Below are 18,724 nucleotides of genomic sequence, written 5' to 3' on the forward strand. Positions count from 1 at the left end.
GTGTGAGAACTGATTTACAAGGTATAGTAATGGCGAAGGGACGGCTGGACTTATCAGCATGATGGTTCTCTATCTGTAGCATGGATATAGTTGATATAAGTACACGTTATATGCTAATGTAAACAAGATAAATAGTCAGGAAAGGTACGGTATGTAGAACATTAATGCTGAACTACGTTCGTTCTACGAGAGGAGTATTTCCTTCAGTGGTGGTTTATGCTGAGGATTAGTGCACATATATGAAGTTCAGATGTTGTTACAACTGAGATAGTACACAATATATAGTAATTCAACCCTGTGTGGACACATCAAACTTCCTCCCAACTAAGAAGATGTCCAAGTCTCACAGGAGGAAAAACAGCCAGTTATTTCTACAAAACAAGAACTCTAGCAACTCTGTGCTACCTCAACAGCCAGCAAGTAATCAGTCTTCAGATGAAGTGGTTCGCTCAGGATCTGTGCAACCATTCTTCGATTTAGAAAGAGAGGTTGATTTATTTGGCTTTGAAGATGTTAGTGCTAGTGAATTGAATCATCCAATTCGCAATAATGGCAGCAACAGATTGAGTGAAGATTTCGAACCTTTGTCTCAGTGGAGCAATTGGTACTTAAATGGTAAATATAATTATAAGAGAAGGCCGTACTTTCTATTGGTAATTGGCGTGATAATGCTTCTGACAATGGGTACTTTGCTCTCGTATATATATTGGCATGGTCCAACAGCGACAGAAAGACAGGATCCTAGCGACTTTATACCAGATTTGGATGATCCTGGTTCAAGACGAAATATCTTTACCATAGAAGAAATATTGCATGGAGAATTTTCTATTAAGGAGGAAACCTTCCACTTTATTGATCCACCAGAATGGCTGAAAAGTCATGACCAAGATCCTGGCCTGTATTTTACAGTTGAGCAAAAGACAGGCCAAATGGAGTTCATAGCCAGGCAGCTTTTTGACAGGACTTTTGAACAAAAGATTGGGAAGGTAACATTTGAATTTGAAGGCAAGAGATACACAACTAGTTCTATTCAGATAAATTATCCCTTAACTAAGGCCATAATAGCTACAAACATGGAAAAACAATATCGACATTCTTCGAAGGCTTATTATTGGCTTTTGGATATCCATTCAGGCAAATATACTCCAATAAGACCCAAGGAAATTAAGGATAGGTTGGTTTATTTAAACTACGCCCATTTCTCTCCACATTACAACTACATTGACTTCAATTATAACAACGATCTTTATTTTTTTGGTGTCGAAAGTCCATCTACAGTTTATAGAATCACTAATGATGGCTCAAACATAATTCTTAATGGAATCACAGATTGGGTGTACGAGGAGGAAGTATTGTCTACTGATCGTTCTGTTTGGTGGGCACCAGATGATTCAAGATTTATCTTTACCAAACTTAATGATGTTAATGTATCAACATATGAAATTGATAAATATGCGTTAAAGAAGGAAAATAAAGACAAAAATTACGTCGAATATCCTGTTCCTGGCTCACCCAATCCTACCATTGAACTTTATCAGTTTGATATTTCAGCTGGTGTATTATACACTGTAACGACAGATTTGGAATTGGATCAGCCAATCCTTTACTATGCAAAGTTTGTTAGTCCAACACAATTTTTATACAAGGTTACTGATAGAACATCACGCTACTTAAAGGTCAAGGTATATGAACTTGATCAAAACAAGGTTCACCTGCTAAATGCAATGGACACAGCGGCATTTAATGGATGGGTGGAAAAGAGTAAAAATGTATTTAGTATTCCTCCCAACAAAGTTAGCAAAGACTTTGGTTTCTTGGACATTCACCCGGACCGTAATGGATTCAATCATATATTTTATTACCCTTCTATGAAGTCTTCTGATGTTAAAGCAATCCAACTAACATTTGGTGAATGGGAGGTTTCAGAACTGGTTGGCTTCGAATATGAATCATTGAAGGTTTTTTTTGCGGGCAATAGAGAGCACCCTATGTCTCAGCATCTTTATGCCATCGACCTGTCAAAGGAAAACAAACACGAATCTTTAGAATTACTCCAGGACCCCAATAAAAAGCTGGATTATTATTCATTTGAAATCTCAAAAAGTGGAAGATTTGCCAAAGCCAGATATTTGGGACCTAAACCATTAAAGGTTAAAGCAGGCTCCTTACTGGAAGTATTGGATGTAGATTCTGCTGAGAACAATAACAACAATGTACTTTCTCTATCCGATGACTCAAACTTTAACGAATCGTTGAGGACATATGACTTACCAAAAACAAGCTACAGCTCAATTTTACTAAATGATGGGACTGAAATAAACATTGTAGAAATTAAGCCCTCCTATATTGATCCTGAAAGAAAATACCCTATTTTGGTCAGTGTATATGGTGGTCCAGGTTCCAAAACATACACAACAAAATCATCTGTATTTTTTGAACAAGCTGTAGCACAAGGTCTTGATACAATTGTGTTACAGATTGAACCAAGAGGTACAGGTGGCAAAGGATGGGAGTTCAAGTCTTGGGCAAGGAAAAATATTGGCCATTGGGAACCTAAAGATATTATCGAAACAACCAAAAAATATATCGAATTAAATTCACCACATATAGACACGGATAAAGTGGCCATATGGGGCTGGTCCTATGGTGGATATACAACTCTTAAAACAATAGAACAAGATTCTGCAGACACATTTAAATATGGAATTGCTGTTGCACCAGTTACTGACTGGCTATCGTATGATTCCATATATACAGAAAGATATATGGGCTTACCAGATTTGAATGAAGAAGGATATGAAAATGCCAAAATAAAAAATATCTCGGCGTTCGAAAAATTAACCCGATTATTTGTGATACATGGTACAGCCGATGACAATGTACATATTGAAAATACCTTCTCCTTTGTGGATAAGCTAAACGAGCATAGTCTGTCAAATTATGATATGCACATCTTTCCTGGATCTGACCACTCGATTAGCCACCATAACGGATCAAGGGTCCTATTCAGAAAACTATACAATTGGATAAAGCTAGCCTTTCATCCTCGGGCGTTCCAATGAACATTATAAAATTGCATACTATGAAGACTTTTGTACTTATACTAATAATAGCTAAATACTAAACCTTTTGCTTCTTCTTTTTGGCTGCTCCTTTGGCAGGAGCTGCTCTTTTCTTGGGTCTAGCCTTTTGTTTAATTAATTTGTCTTTTTTGAGATCATTATCGTCTTGAGTATCCTCCTCAGCAGCGGGTACTGCATCATCGGCGTCGACAACGTCTTCGAAATCTGGTGTCTCCCTGGAACCTCCCGAAACAGGAACGGAAGATCCAGTCCTATAGATTGCCACAGGATGTGTCATACCATTATACTTTCTTGTAAATGCACTTTTGACAGCTGTTGGTATCTTCTTTATGATGGCGTCAGTATTGTCAGGTCCTACCATGAATTCCATTATGATATCCCAATCTTCCTTAGTTAAGTAATAATCGTCTAACAATTGGATAACGTCACTTATGGCATCAGAGCCCCGCTTGACAAGTGGGTTCAATAACCTTTTCTTCAGTAGTGGCATATACTCCATCCTAAATCCAAACTTATTTGCTGATGTGCTCAGGCGGGTATGATATTGAAGTTCTTGTAGTAATCTGTAATATTTACCCATCTTTGAGTTTTGACCCAGCCATGTTGTGAAGTTAATTCTACCAGCCATTTGCCCGGCAACCTTTGATGCTGGACGTACTGATGAAAGAACTGCATGAAGAGGTAACAATCCCCAGAGTTGTTCACTGCTCCTAATTTTCCTTTCAACAAGATCACCCTGTGAAATGCTCTCCGCAGCATCTGCCACAGCCTGTAGATGACTTTGACCTGGCTTCAAGACAGATGGTCTGGTGTGAATGTAATTTTCCTGTATCATCAATGGCGCAAAATCAAAATCATCAAAATATAACATAATTTTATCATTTAAAGAAAATCTCTGTGATCCTAGTTCGGTATAAATACTACCATCAAGGAGTCTATGAGCAATATCAAAAGGTTTCAAAGCAATATTCTTTTCCCAGGCAGCTGAGATCTCTGAGATATTTTCATGATTTATTGTCTTTGATGTCTTTGAGACTGTTGAAAGAAGATTGATAATTTGTCTAATATCACCTCTTGTAGCTTGTACAAGCTTGTCAATAACGTTTGGATCCAGTTTAAATTTCTCTCTCACTGCGATAGTCATCAATCTTGCCTTTATGCTATTGGCATCAGGTCTACGGAACTGAATATCTAGACAAACTCGATCAAATGGTCTCATTTTTGGTAGAGTCCTCTCGTTACATATCAGGATTAGTGGGGTAGATGTTTTCCTACAAAATTGTGCCAATTGGCCAACACCACCTCTATCACCACCACTCATACCGTCTACTTCATCCATAACTATGACGAATTTCGTTCCATTTGAATTGGCAGTCTTATCATTCTGTAACAGACCAACAATGGAGAAATTATCTAGAGCATTCTTGACCCCACCATTTAACAGACTTTTAGAACGAACATCTGATGCATTCTGTTCTAAAACATCATATCCTAACTCCTTGGCAACCAAATGAGCTGCTGTAGTTTTACCTATACCAGGAGGCCCATATAGCATAGCTGCTCTATATATACCAGTTCCATCACGACCCGGGGTTTTAAAACCATTAGATTTGTTCGCCTCCCAGTTACTCAGCCATGTTTTCAGTTTGTTAACGCTGGTTTTATTCCCACACACTTGTTGTAGACTAGTAGGAGCATATTTTACCGTCCAAAGTTTATCCTGCTCCCTGACTGGCTCCCTTGTCGTGGTGATACTATTAGGATTTTGCTTTTTCAATTTCGCCATCTCACGCTCTCTCGCCATTTTTTTCTGCTTCTCCTCTCTATCCATTTCCTCAGCTTGTCTAATAGCTTCACGCTCTTGCTCTTCAAGTTTTTGTTTAGCCTTCTCTGCAGCATCTCCAGAACCACCATCTGCTGGCATACCTGCGATCAACTGCTTGAATCCTTCTTCGTCAATAGCCTTGATTCCAAGGTCCTTGATCTTTTCAAGTTTCTTTGGACCTGCTTCATCCCCAAGTACCACAACGGATGTCTTCTTAGAAATTGATTTGGTGACACGGGCACCATACCGTTTCGCTAGATTCTCAGCCGCTCCTCTCTCAATACTAGGAAGTGTACCTGTGAATACAATCGTAAGTCCTAGTAGACAATTATCTTGGCCTTCCGGTATATCCACATCCATGGCCATCCCGCTGTCATTCGATTGCTGCTTGGATTGTCTAAAGTCAAAAGTTGCATTTTCCTTAACATGTACAGTATTCAAGTCTAAACTGGGTATACTATCAAGTACATCTTGAGCTGTAACTGGTTTATTGGACTTTGGAGTTGCTGGTTTCGCTATAGGTTTAGCTTCTTCCTTCGCGACAATAGCTTTCTTCTCTACTACTGGGGGTGATGTAGGCAATTGTTTCTTCTCTATAACTGGAATTTCTTTCTTAGTTTCAGCGGGCTTAGTTTCTTGCTCCTCTGGTTCATCGACAATGGCTCCCAAAATGTCATCATCGTCATCATCCAGATCGATAACTTCGGGTTTCTTCACCACTTTACGCTTCGGCGTGGCTCCCTTCTGCTTGCCAAAGAAATCAGTAATATTTACCATCCCTACCAATTGCTACAATTCTCTATTAGCCCAATTAACCAGTATGAACTCAACTCATTACACGTAAGTACTTTACTCACACATTTATTACTGATCAATTTATCCTGATCGTTTGCCAATTTCAGAATTTTTCACTTTTCGGTAGAGGAAGAGCGATGAGGTCGATTCGAGAGCCTTTAAAAGGACCAACATATCAAAAACAAATACGCGAACAGTTTCAAGACTACGAAGGACTACGAGAGCTCACTCAAGACTACTCGATACATTATTAGTAATGGCTAAGAAGAAGAATAATAAGAAGAAAGCTGCTCCTGCTGCAGCTCCTGTCGCTGAGCAGCCAGCCGAGGTAAGTGAGAAAGAAGTAGAGGTCGAAGTGCCATTGGAGAGATTAGATGGTGCACAGGACTCAGAAGATGATTCCAGATTAGAGGCGGATAAGCATGAACAAAACTCAGAGGAGGTTGGCTCTGATAAAGTAGACAATGAAGTAGAAGAAACGAGGAATGACGGTGCGGAGAATTCAAATACCGGCAATACTGACGAAAATATACGAGAGGAACTCGAGAGAGTGAAAACAGAGAGAGATCAAGTTGAGTCGCAATATCAAACTTTGCTGAGCCGTCTTTCATCTATGAAGACAATTTTTAGCAAAATGAAGGAATCCGAGGCTGAATTGGAAGTAGTTAAGGAACAACTTCAAGAATACGAGAACCAAAATCTGAACCTTAAGAATAAGGTAAGTTTGTTAACCAAGGAAAAGAAGGAGCTTGAAGAAACTGCCACAACATTAAATAAAGAGTTAGAATCGCTGGAGAGTGAACAGGAATCAAATGACGACAAGTTGAAGGAAAGTCAAACGAGAATAAAAGAACTGGAACATCAATTGGAAGCTAAGTCTGAAATATCGAAATCTGAATCTGGTAGACTAAAGAAGGAGAATGAACAACTGAATTCCCAAGTTCAAGAACTGCTGGTGGTAATAGATAATAATAAACAGGATCTCTCAGCTTCAAAAGAGGAAATTGAAGACTTGAAGCAAAATGTAGAAAACCTTGAAAATGAAAAGGTGAAATTACAAAATGCCTTTAACGATATGGAATTACAATTGGATGCCGTTGAGAAAGCAAATAAAGAACAACTCGACGAGAAAAATCTTGAAATTAACGCTTTGCGTACACAACTTGACCAAGCTATAGAAGCCAAGAACGCTGAGATTTCCAAGATGGAAGAACTAGAGAAAAAACTAGCAGCAATGAAGCAGGATGTAACATTGAAAGAGAAGTTTGAAAAAGAATCCAAAGAGCATGCTTCACAAATTGCGAAATTACGACACGAAACAATAGTGTTGAATGAACACTTGACAAAAGCACTTGCTATGCTAAAGCAATCCAGTGATTCTGAATCTGTTGATAAAGAGCTAATATCGAACTTGCTAATATCTTTTGTTTCCATCCCAAGAGCTGATCCAAGAAAGTTTGAGGTATTGGAACTACTATCCAACTTTTTGAACTGGGATGATGACCAGAAAAGACAAGCTGGTCTAATTTTTACTCCTGGTCAAGATAATAACAATGGCAGTAAAATACCTTCAAGAACCGAAAGTTTTGTTGCAATGTGGACAGACTTTCTAGAGAGAGAGAGCGAGAAGAAATAGTACCTTCAGATAATTAAACAATTCCGATTTATAAAGACAGATCCATCATCCGGAACAGGATTCGCAATTATACTGTTTGTGATTTATCAGACACATTCATCATCATGAATAATACACTATTTAACAAAAATTGTATAATGAAAACAACTATGCCATGATTGGTGCATCTTCACCCTTTGTATATACTCAAACTGTAATGACCACGGCAAGACTTTGACGATTACGTACCGTTAGTGTCATGAATAAGATTGCATCAACTGCCTAATTCATGATTACCTTTGTATGAAATTTATCTCATGTGACATCCATGATTACGTCTCTTGCCTCTAGCTCCTTATATTTTAAGTAATTTCACTTTAAAAACTGACATCCTTTTAAGGATCAATCATAGTAGCTTAATTATTTTAGACACGAACATATCTTAGCTATTATTTTGTCTATGAATAGATAAAATTGACCAGCAATACCAATTAATAAAATGCTCAGATACAGTTATACAATTGCTCCACGTTTACGTTTAGTTAGATACAACAGTACTATCTACAATAATGTCATCGGCACTTTGAAGAAAGACCTTAAGGAGGCTATGTCCACTAAAGATGCCTTGAAGAAAACTGCTATCAAGAGCATACTGTCTACAATCAAAAACAATGAAATAGATGCCAAGGACAAATCATTATTAGATGAGTATTCCTTGCATGATGCCTTTACAAAGATGGTTGCTCAACGAAATGATTCCATCAAGGAATTTATCGCCAACAAGAGAGATGATTTAGCTGAGAAGGATAAACAAGAAATTGAGGTTATAAACAAATATTTGAAGGAGTTGCCTGTCTCTTCTGCTGAGGATTTGAAAACTAAGGCCACTGAATACTTGAAACAATTACAAGAATCAGAACCAAACTTGCAGTTGAAACAGCTGTTTGGCAAGGTCGATTGGGATGCTCTAACCAAGGATTGGAAGGCTTCACAAAAGTCAATCAGAACTACCATTGTATCAGAATTTAAAAATATCTTTAAATCCTAGAATTGAAAGTTCTGTGATACCAGTGTAATGAACACTCATCTATTTATACCAATCGAAAGCGCTTCACGATCAAGAATACTTAATAAAACCTTCAAATAAATAGTTCGTAATATTATTCATGACAAGTTTTTAGCTTTATTGAGCCATCACATAGCTTTCATTTTGCTGTGATTACCCATGTAAATATATTAACCTGGAAGCTAACATGTGAAAATATATTAAAAATATATTAAAAATATTCAATAAATCAACAATTGATATTTCTTAGCATATTGTCTGCTTGATCTTTGCAAGTACATTGGTATGGATTGACTTTCAACATGAGATACATTTCCCAGTAATATTATTCAAGAAAAGTAATACTTTTAGAGATGAAACATTTGCAATGTCTACCTATAGCATCGCTGAGCATTACACATGTAAGAATATTTTCCTATTTATAGTTCCAAGCCGAACTTGAGCACTAGTAATACAGCTTGAACTTCTCACACAAACACTGCTAAATCAGGATCAACATGGACATACTATTCCAATGCAAAAATGTTACATTTGCAAATATCTCCGACATCACTGTATTTAAAAATTAAACTTATGAACACATTTATTCCGTTTTATAGAGACATGGTGCTGGTTTTGAGCTATTCTTCCCAGCGCCTGTGCTATTCATGAAATAATAAAAAATTCCCATTGGTGGAACTGCTTTAAAAAGATATCAAAAGACTGGGTTGAGCAAAATAGATTGACAAAGTCAATGTAAGATGGTCTTTATTCACATAATTGACCATATTCTCGAATATGACAGATATTTGCCAGATGCTGAGAACAACAAACTGAATCATATACACGATTGTCTTTTTATGAACGTAATATCATTGCTAGTAACTCATATTTTTAAAGAGGAACATACTAAATATCCACGAATAAGATGCACATTCCTAGTGGTGCTTACGCTAAATAATACATGTGCCATGAGAGTAGCTGAGTCAAATGGGTGCAAATCCGCTTGAATTCTGTTAGCAATTTCGATTAGCACCTTAATAGCAATCATACTATCTTAATGATCTAATAATAAATGAGAGTCTAACCTTGGCAACTCATTTACCGTATTTACTCTTCCATTTCAAATGCGCGATATCCTTGGTTGGCCGCCTAATATATATATTTCAGATTGAAGCATATCATTCTTACAATTTTATTACTTTTATGAAGTTCAAGAACGCAATGTAGTTTGATATTTATTTTAATATGTAATGACTAAAATACTCTACAATATTCGGATAGCTATCAGTATTGCATGCCCTACGTTCCTCTGTTGCCTAGTATATAACATTCAAGCAGATCAAAAGGAAAAAGTGACGGGCCGCGAAAGTTTTGATGCGATGAGCTTGCCTTGGACTAAACCAAAGAGGTCGCATCTGTTAATAAAGGTTGAAAGTCTACGATATAGTCATTGAATGATCATTATCAAGCCTTTTTTGGTACTAAACTGACAGTGAATTGTATAACAACAATTGTGGATGGCCTTTTGTACAAAGTCGATGGGTGACAATACTATCGCAATCACTCTAAGAGTGAAGACACAGCAATCAGTTCTTTTGGATCAGCAATTGGAAGAAGGTGAGCTACCATTAAGGCAATGGAGAGTTGAAGTTTCCATGCTAGATAGGAATAAAGATGAAGTAAAAGCAGATATATTATCCTCAGTTACTTACCACCTCCATCCCACGTTTGTGAAACCCAGAAGAAAGATGAAAACACCACCTTTTAGCTTAGAAGAAATAGGCTGGGGTGAATTTAGTATGACTTTGATGTGCAAATTTAGGCATAATGGCGGGGTTGTAAAAATTCAACATGAATTGGAATTTTCTGAAGATGCATACATAATAGATTACTCAGTCAATGTCCCTTATCTTAGTGAAGGTCCATTCTATTCTTTACTGGCACGACACTTTAATGTTATTCCCCAAAATTCAGTTCCAGTGGATAATAATATAAAGCAACTCCCGAAATGGGTCAAGACTTTACAATTACAAGACGAGGATACAATAAATGAACTGTTACAAAGGATACTTAGTAATGCAGCTGTTAAGAATTTTGTTAACAAAATCCCACGACATGAGGAAGTGGTATTTTGTTTAGGAGAACTCCCAGACGAGTTAATGAATTCTCTGACTGAATATATGGAATCAACTGGCGATATAAAGTAAAACTATAACGATAATCATACATACACCACATTATTGCACTATTATTAACGTGACAAGTTTATTATTGATTCGGGATTTATTAAAATGTATTATGGTAAATGATGTTATTAATAAACTGAATTCAAAAAAGGTTAGAACTCTTTGATTTTATTTTAATGTTGTCATAATTGTGAGAAATAAGATACAACAATACTATCTCATTCTTCTAACACTAATGTGTCTTTGTTTTCTCATACTGAGGGGTCCACAGTTTTAAAGTTTGATCCCAAGAACCAGTACAAATGGCCATTCCATCGGGGCTACACTTGACACCAGCCAGCCTATTGCCATGTCCTTCTAGACTGTATACAACCTCACCCTTTAAAACATCCCAAACTTGGCAACCAAGGTTGATATAACAAGAATACATAAGACGCCCAGAACCACTAAAATCAAGTGATATCACTCCTCGGTCCTCGAAATAATTTGTTGCCAAAGAAATGGGTGATTTTGGGGAACTACTGCTGCTTTGATACTCGTTAGAGTTCAAGAACACATTCTCCTTTTGAAGCGGGGAACCCCGGTCATTAATTGAATACAATGCTATTGTACAATCAGCCCTCAAATCAAATAATGATATGGTACCATCGTCATTACCCACTGCAACTGAATTTCCATCTGGAAAGAATTTCAGACAATTGGAGTCGCAACTGCCAATTGAAAATTGCTGTACCGCTGAAGGTGATCTGACATCCCAGATAAAAGTGTATCCATCAGAACCACAAGAAGCAAACATATTGTTTTTGCTCAGATTGGTAACAGGGATTGATATTGCCAGAACATCTCCTAAATGATCCGAATACTCTCTAACTCTCTTTGCTTTAGGTATATCCCACAGGGCACAGGTCATATCACCACTCGATGTAACCACACGGGACTCAGAGACAAATTCAACACCAGATATATACCCAGTATGACCTTTGAATATTGAGGTTACATTCTGCTGTACAGCACTACCTCGTGGCATTCTATAAATTGTACAATTATTGTTAAGCCCAGCACTTGCAGCAAGAGCCCCACTTGGAGATAGTGCACATGTCAACACCCATTGTGAATCCAAAGGGATTGCGCTCCTCTTGAGTCCCGTCAAGCTATCCCATACAATCATAAATCCATCCTGACTCGCGCTCAAGATAAGTTTAGAGTCCCTACTCCATCTGAAATCGGCAATTTTGTTAGTATGACCTTTCAAAATGCCAACAGGTTTTAGGTTGATTGCCCCAGGCGTGATTGCCGGCACACTAGCCGTCATTTCCAACAAATTTGTATCCTGTTTCCTAGCCTTGACTTTTTCAATTTGGTTCTGGAGATCTTTGGTTTCATTTCTGGCCTTTTCTATCTGCTCTTGTACCACTACTTTCAATTCATCACTACTGTTATTGGACGTATTCAAATACTGGGAAATGATATTACCAGTACCAATAGTATTCATGACCAAATCCAATGCAAAGAAAATAGGATACCCAACACTATTAATACTTGGATTTTTTTTTTGATAATGTTAAGTACTCTAATAACTAGTATAGCTGTATATGCAATATTTGGGAATTAACCTGGAATACATATTTATAAGTAAACATGAGAAGATCGGTAGAAACAACAGCGATGCCATTGAACATATAATTCCTCAATTAATAAGGATAACAAAGAGTCATATTCGACCATATTATCTCAACATTGTAGTTTAGTACAGTAGGGAACGAAAGGAATACAACGTCATAATATCACTCTAAGTTGAGGTAATCATTGTCTTCACAATGACAATCACCTCAATGGATTGTTTGAGGAGTAACAGACTCTACAGCATGATTATTAAAGGGTCTGAACGAATGGTGTCAACATTCAGTTGGGGCTCAATGCCATATTTTCATATGTGACTCAACTGCTACAATATACTCTTGCGGGGCATTTAGCTTAACACATGGAAATCCTTACCAAGTAAAGTATTACAAATAGTGTGACAAGGGTTAAGAGTAACGGTCTCGCGACATATTTGGCCTTATAACAGTAGTAACCAGCAAGATCAGTTAACATAAGTTAAGCATTGCAATATTAGGCTAATTCACTTCTGTATTGTAATATGCCAGTTCGCTTATCGTCACTGGGTACCTCATCTCAAATTCATCCCGCAATCGAATCAGAAGGGTAATAACAACGGCAAGGACCAAATGCTCCACTGATGATTTTATATCTTTTCTATATTATCCTTATATATTATATAATTATATTAGTATATATATTACCGGTACATAAAGTAATACGCATTCCAGCTTACTTTGAAATAATATAACATTTTGCTAAATGCTGGTACGGTCATTGGGGTCGCAAGTTGTGCGAAGACAGATGGGGTTCAGTGTGCTCGGGGGAAGACCTGTGCAACAGTTATTGCTGCGGAGACTGTTTGCTGATGCACAAACTATAGGTAGATTTGGCCCCATTCAGAGGATGGTGTTTGAGTCGATACGGTTCCATCACCCTAAATTTACGCCGTTCCTGATTTGGAACAGCAAGAGGAATATATCTATTATTCCTAAGATTGTTGGGAAAGTAGTTCGTATACCCGTTTATGTCGGTGGTGGTATGGCAGCGGCTGGTAGCTATATTGCATATAAACTTGAAGAGGCAAATACGTATACGAAGGACAAACTAGACAGGCTCAAAGATTTCTCCGATGCCGTCAAGGATAAACTTGGAGGAATATGGGGCCAAGAAGGAGATGGTAACAGTGGCAATAACAATAGTGATGGTACTCTGCCTACTGCTACCCTAATAGCTTCTTTGGTTGATGAAGATGAAGAAATGAACAAAAAGAACAGAGATGAACAGGAAGACGATGATGACGACGATGATGAATTTGATGAAGTTGATAATACTCAGGATGAGATGCTTAATCTAACAAAACAAATGATTGAAATTAGATCTATACTAAATAAAGTTGACTCTGCATCAGCTAATTTGACTTTGCCTTCAATTGTTGTAATTGGATCACAATCATCGGGTAAGTCATCAGTACTCGAGTCCATTGTGGGTAGAGAATTCTTACCAAAAGGTAGTAATATGGTTACTAGAAGACCAATAGAACTCACTTTAGTTAACACACCAAATGTTCAGGAAACCACAGCTGATTTTCCGTCTCTACGGGTCTACAATATGAAGGACTTCAGAGAAGTCAAGAGAATGCTGACGGAATTGAACCTTGCTGTGCCTGCTTCAGAAGCTGTGTCGGAGGAACCCATTCAATTGACAATTAAATCCGCACATGTTCCTGATCTGTCGTTAGTGGATTTACCAGGTTACATTCAAGTCGAAGCTGCCGATCAACCTATGGAACTAAAGTCCAAAATTCGTATGCTTTGTGATAAATATCTAGCTGAACCAAATATTATATTAGCGATCTCTGCTGCTGATGTAGACTTAGCCAATAGCTCTGCTCTCCGCGCATCAAAAGTTGCTGATCCCCAAGGTTTGAGAACAATTGGTGTTATAACAAAACTAGATTTAGTGTCTGCAGAGGAGGCAAGAAAAATCTTAACTAATAGAAAATATCCACTTACCATGGGCTATGTGGGGGTGATAACTAAATCTCCAACCGGTTCCCAATTCCCTGGACTGTTTCACGATAACGCCAATCAAGGGATTGGTGGTATGTTCGGTAAAAAGAAAGCAAATGATGATAACAACATTAATAAAACTGAACATGGAATTGGCATAAATCAGAATCTATCTAGACAATTTGAAAAAAGCTACTTTAAGGAAAACAAGAGGGTATTCACCGACTGTCAAGTTTCTACGAAAAGATTAAGGGAAAAACTGATCAAGATATTGGAAATTTCTATGTCTAATGCTTTAGAACCTACCTCTACATTAATACAACAAGAACTAGATGATACATCATATCTTTTTAAAGTCGAGTTTAATGATAGACAATTGACCCCCAAATCTTACCTATTGAACAACATCGATGTCTTGAAGTTAGCTATTAAGGAGTTTCAGGAAAATTTCCACAGAAATGAACTCAAGTCTATATTAAAGGCTAGCTTAGACCAAAAAATACTGGATTTCCTCGCCTCAAGATATTGGAAAGATGATAATTTAGTTGAGTTATCTAACACAAATGATAAAACCAATGAAAACGAAATGATGTATTGGCATAAAAAACTTGAGCTAGCATCCTCAGGTCTAACAAAGATAGGTATTGGAAGGATGTCTACTATGCTGGTTACAAATTCAATTTTGAAAGAACTTGATAATATTCTACAATCCACACAACTGAAAAATCATGAGCTTATCAAAGAGCTGGTAACTAATACAGCTATAACTGTGCTCAACTCCAAATACTATTCAACTGCTGATCAAGTTGAGAATTGTATTAAGCCATTTAAATACGAGATTGATTTAGATGAGAGGGATTGGAGTTTGGCCAAAAAACACTCAACACAGCTCATTAAAGAAGAGCTTAGACAATGTACAGAGCGTTTTGAGGCAATTAAGAATATCGTCGGTAGTAAGAAATTACAACATGTAATGTCACACCTCCAACAAGATCCCACCAAGCAGGAAACTCTCGGGATGTCTAAACTACTACTTGAACGAGGGTCGGAGGCTCTGTTTTTGGATAAGAGGGCACAGATACTGAACTTCAGACTAAAGATGTTAAAGAACAAGTGTCGTTCAACAAGCGACAAGGATAAATGTCCTGAAGTTTTCCTGAGTGCTGTCAGTGATAAACTAGCATCCACAGCTGTACTATTTTTAAATGTCGAGCTTTTGAGTGATTTTTTCTATAACTTCCCTATCGAATTGGATAAGCGGTTGAACCAGCTAGGTGAAGAACAAATAGAAATGTTTGCGAAGGAAGATCCTAAGATTTCCAGACATATTGAATTGCAAAAACGCAAAGAGCTTTTGGAGCTGGCTTTGGAGAAGATAGACTCCATTCTTGTATTTAAGAAATCCTATAAAGCAAAGAGAACATAGAGTAATCATAAATAATAGTTATGTAAATATGTTCACATGTTAGAATGTTGATGAAGAATCCCAATTTTTGTGTATTCCTTCTTTTAATTCTATAGGTATAGAGACCAATGACTTAATATATTATACAAATGAAATAAAAAATAATAATATAAAGCAAATGATACACTTGCTTCCTGGGGATGAGACAAGAACCTCTTCATCAACAAAAATTACCTAAACGCGTTATGTATACACCCGCCAATTACATCATGGCGTGAATAGTGTAATCTAGTTCCCATCTGAAAAAGACTATTTTTACCCCATCATTATCCAGCAAACGTGTCTATTAATGCTTTGAGTGTATTTTATGTGCAATTTTATTTTGGTTGTTTGGTTGTTTGGCTGTGATATTAGAATGAGAACTTTCTAGTGATTCAATCTCTCTTTTCCAATGGGTTGTATCTCAAAAACTTTTCAATCAAATCAACATGTGTTAGAATCATTCTTCTACAACAGTATCTCTTCAGACCAAGACGAGATAGAGCAGTACCTTCATCGAGCTCATCTTCTTGCAACATGTTCAAGTAACTCTCCCATTTGTCACCAACAACTTTCCCACAAGAGAAACATCTAACTGGAACAATCATCTTCGCTTTCTACCACTCAGCTAAGTTCACCTACTCAAACAACACTGAAACAATAAATAGCCAGAAACTTCGTATCCTTTTAAGCTACTATGTCCTTTTGAGCTTATGCTCATCGCTTGCATTTTTTGGGTTTTTGATTTATTTTTGACAAAAAATTTTCAATACGTAACTAGCGATGTCTCTGCCAAAGCTATGTTTGATGAGCTGCGATTTACATACTAGTAATAGTTATACAAATTCATCAAAGTAGTCTATTTTACGCTATTTAGCGGATAATAGTTTCTTGTGTATTTTCCATCTAACAGACAATATTTTATGATATATTTGTTATTATTCAATAGTTTTTCAAAAGCGTATTATTTAGTTTTTTGTAGCTGGTTGAGAATTTAAAAGCAATGGTTCTATTGTATTTGATGACAAGTTGGTGCCTAAAAATTTGTTGTTGCATTTAATGGGATTCGTTTGACGTTCCGTGGTGGGTACTTCCGGAGTGGATCCTTGACTTTGTTTTCAGCTTTTAATTTTTTTTTTTAATTTCCACATATTTATTGAATTTTAAATTAAATAGTATTTATTCTGCTTATCTAAATACTTAATAGGGTACTTGTTAATAGGCTGTTAGTTTTTTAGTGTAGGTTTATTTTCGTTATTGTTGTAAGTATTTTTTAGTTGCAGTCTTTTCTGTTATATTTCTTCCTTTATGCAGTTATTTGTTTATTCTTTGAAGTTAAGTTTAACGCAAAAATACAATAACAGCATTATACAAATACGCTCATAACCGACAAATGTCAAGCATGACTCCTGCCATTACGTCCTTATTGGACACCGACATGTACAAGATTACCATGCATGCTGCAGTTTTCACTAACTTCCCAGATGCTAGAGTAGTCTACAAGTTCACCAATAGGACTGCACAATTTCATTTCAACAAGAGAGCAGTCGATTGGATCAAAGAGCAGTTTAGGCTACTAGGCGACCTCACGTTTACACACGATGATGTTGAGTATTTAGCTCGTGAGATTCCCTTTTTGCCTGCAAAATATCTTCATTACATTGAGAATGGGTTCACTTTGAAGCCTGATGAACAAATAGAACTAGACTGCCAGGAGATAAAAGGTAAAGAAGACCAATATGACCTTCATATCCTAGTGAAAGGTCTGTGGATTGACACTATCCTTTACGAGATTCCAATACTGGCTTTATTGTCTGAGGCTTACTTCAAATTTGTTGACACTGACTGGGATTATGAGAACCAACTATCTAACGCCAAAGAAAAGGCCCTAAGATTATTCGAAAACAACCTATCCTTTAGCGAATTTGGAACTAGACGTCGTAGGTCTTTCAAGACTCAAGATTTGGTCATGGAAGGTATCATGCAAGCTGTGAAGGAAAATCCTGAGAAATACAGGCCGTTGCTTTTGGGTACCTCTAACATTTTATTCGCTAAGAAGTACGGAGTCAAACCAATTGGTACAGTCGCCCATGAATGGATCATGGGTATAGCATCCATCACTGGCGATTATCCAGAGACTAACAGAATTGCCATGGATTACTGGATTAAGACATTTGGCAAAGAGCATGCAGGCCTTGCCTTGACTGATACCTTTGGTACCGACGACTTCTTAAAAAGCTTCAAGCCTCCATATTCCGATTATTACATTGGTGTTAGACAAGATTCTGGAGATCCAATAAAATACACAGAAAAGATTGCACACCATTTCCATGATGTACTGAAACTACCAAAATTCTCTAAATTCATATGTTACTCAGACTCGCTTAATATTGACAAAGCTATCGAATATGGAAAGGTTGCAGAGGCTCATGGCATAAAGTCCACCTTTGGCATAGGTACAAATTTTACGAATGATTTCCACAAAAAGTCCGATCCTTCTGTCAAAAGTGCACCATTAAATATTGTTATTAAACTACTAGAAGTGAATGGTAACCACTCAATTAAGATTTCAGATAATGCAGGTAAAAATATGGGTGACCCAGATACTGTAAAAAAAGTAAAGGAACAACTGGGATATGTTGAACGTCAATGGGCTGGAGGTAATGAAGCCCATCGTTCTGCTGCATGATGAACACTAGAAGAAATCTTATATGTTAAACATTACTTTTTATAATACATTGTACCTATATTAGTTGCTGAAAATCCCTGTTATTGAAAATTATTTACTGTCTCATTTATTTCTGTTATTTGTTATACTGTAGTATTTTGGATTATTTCTTAACGTTAACCTTAAACAAAAAAAATACTTGGATTAGTACATTCATATCAAACTATATTTGCGATATTATAATCAAATATGCAGTTCAGATTGCCTATATTTGATGTAACACTATAGTACTCTAGTATTAAATTGAAAAAGGGCAACAAGAAATAACAAACATTAAATAAATGATCTATCTATATTCTTTATGTAAACAATTAATGCTTTCAATTAAAATGATCTGGTTTGCTCACGTTAAATACGCAGCATCACATATTTGAACATGCTAGCTTTTC

At 36.9% G+C, this 18,724-nt stretch overlaps 9 protein-coding genes across 9 annotated transcripts; 6 read left to right on the forward strand and 3 right to left on the reverse strand.

The window, feature by feature from the left end:
• Positions 1-332: 332 nt before the first annotated feature.
• Positions 333-3,062, forward strand: STE13 (Ste13p; the record flags this gene model as incomplete). The annotated part of the gene is made up of 1 exon (XM_448886.1): positions 333-3,062. The coding sequence occupies one exon, from the start codon at positions 333-335 to the stop codon at positions 3,060-3,062; it is 2,730 nt and encodes a 909-aa protein (XP_448886.1).
• A 58-nt stretch (positions 3,063-3,120) lies between these two features.
• RFC1 (replication factor C subunit 1) lies at positions 3,121-5,685 on the reverse strand (the record flags this gene model as incomplete). Its single annotated transcript, XM_448887.1, has 1 exon — positions 3,121-5,685. One exon carries the CDS (start codon positions 5,683-5,685, stop codon positions 3,121-3,123), a length of 2,565 nt encoding a protein of 854 aa, XP_448887.1.
• Positions 5,686-5,959: 274 nt separating this feature from the next.
• Positions 5,960-7,339, forward strand: RUD3 (Rud3p; the record flags this gene model as incomplete). The annotated part of the gene is made up of 1 exon (XM_448888.1): positions 5,960-7,339. One exon carries the CDS (start codon positions 5,960-5,962, stop codon positions 7,337-7,339), a length of 1,380 nt encoding a protein of 459 aa, XP_448888.1.
• A 478-nt stretch (positions 7,340-7,817) lies between these two features.
• Positions 7,818-8,366, forward strand: AIM41 (Aim41p; the record flags this gene model as incomplete). Its single annotated transcript, XM_448889.1, has 1 exon — positions 7,818-8,366. The coding sequence occupies one exon, from the start codon at positions 7,818-7,820 to the stop codon at positions 8,364-8,366; it is 549 nt and encodes a 182-aa protein (XP_448889.1).
• A 1,517-nt stretch (positions 8,367-9,883) lies between these two features.
• Positions 9,884-10,573, forward strand: SAS5 (Sas5p; the record flags this gene model as incomplete). Its single annotated transcript, XM_448890.1, has 1 exon — positions 9,884-10,573. One exon carries the CDS (start codon positions 9,884-9,886, stop codon positions 10,571-10,573), a length of 690 nt encoding a protein of 229 aa, XP_448890.1.
• Positions 10,574-10,784: 211 nt separating this feature from the next.
• Positions 10,785-12,044, reverse strand: STE4 (G protein subunit beta; the record flags this gene model as incomplete). The annotated part of the gene is made up of 1 exon (XM_448891.1): positions 10,785-12,044. The coding sequence occupies one exon, from the start codon at positions 12,042-12,044 to the stop codon at positions 10,785-10,787; it is 1,260 nt and encodes a 419-aa protein (XP_448891.1).
• Positions 12,045-12,913: 869 nt separating this feature from the next.
• Positions 12,914-15,589, forward strand: MGM1 (dynamin-related GTPase MGM1; the record flags this gene model as incomplete). The annotated part of the gene is made up of 1 exon (XM_448892.1): positions 12,914-15,589. The coding sequence occupies one exon, from the start codon at positions 12,914-12,916 to the stop codon at positions 15,587-15,589; it is 2,676 nt and encodes an 891-aa protein (XP_448892.1).
• A 413-nt stretch (positions 15,590-16,002) lies between these two features.
• RPB10 (DNA-directed RNA polymerase core subunit RPB10) lies at positions 16,003-16,215 on the reverse strand (the record flags this gene model as incomplete). Its single annotated transcript, XM_002999541.1, has 1 exon — positions 16,003-16,215. One exon carries the CDS (start codon positions 16,213-16,215, stop codon positions 16,003-16,005), a length of 213 nt encoding a protein of 70 aa, XP_002999587.1.
• A 785-nt stretch (positions 16,216-17,000) lies between these two features.
• On the forward strand, positions 17,001-18,296 carry NPT1 (nicotinate phosphoribosyltransferase; the record flags this gene model as incomplete). Its single annotated transcript, XM_448893.1, has 1 exon — positions 17,001-18,296. One exon carries the CDS (start codon positions 17,001-17,003, stop codon positions 18,294-18,296), a length of 1,296 nt encoding a protein of 431 aa, XP_448893.1.
• Between the last annotated feature and the right edge of the window lie 428 nt (positions 18,297-18,724).

Source organism: Nakaseomyces glabratus, chromosome L (genome assembly GCF_010111755.1).
Source record: "Nakaseomyces glabratus chromosome L, complete sequence".
NCBI classification, from domain to species: Eukaryota; Fungi; Ascomycota; class Saccharomycetes; order Saccharomycetales; family Saccharomycetaceae; genus Nakaseomyces; species Nakaseomyces glabratus.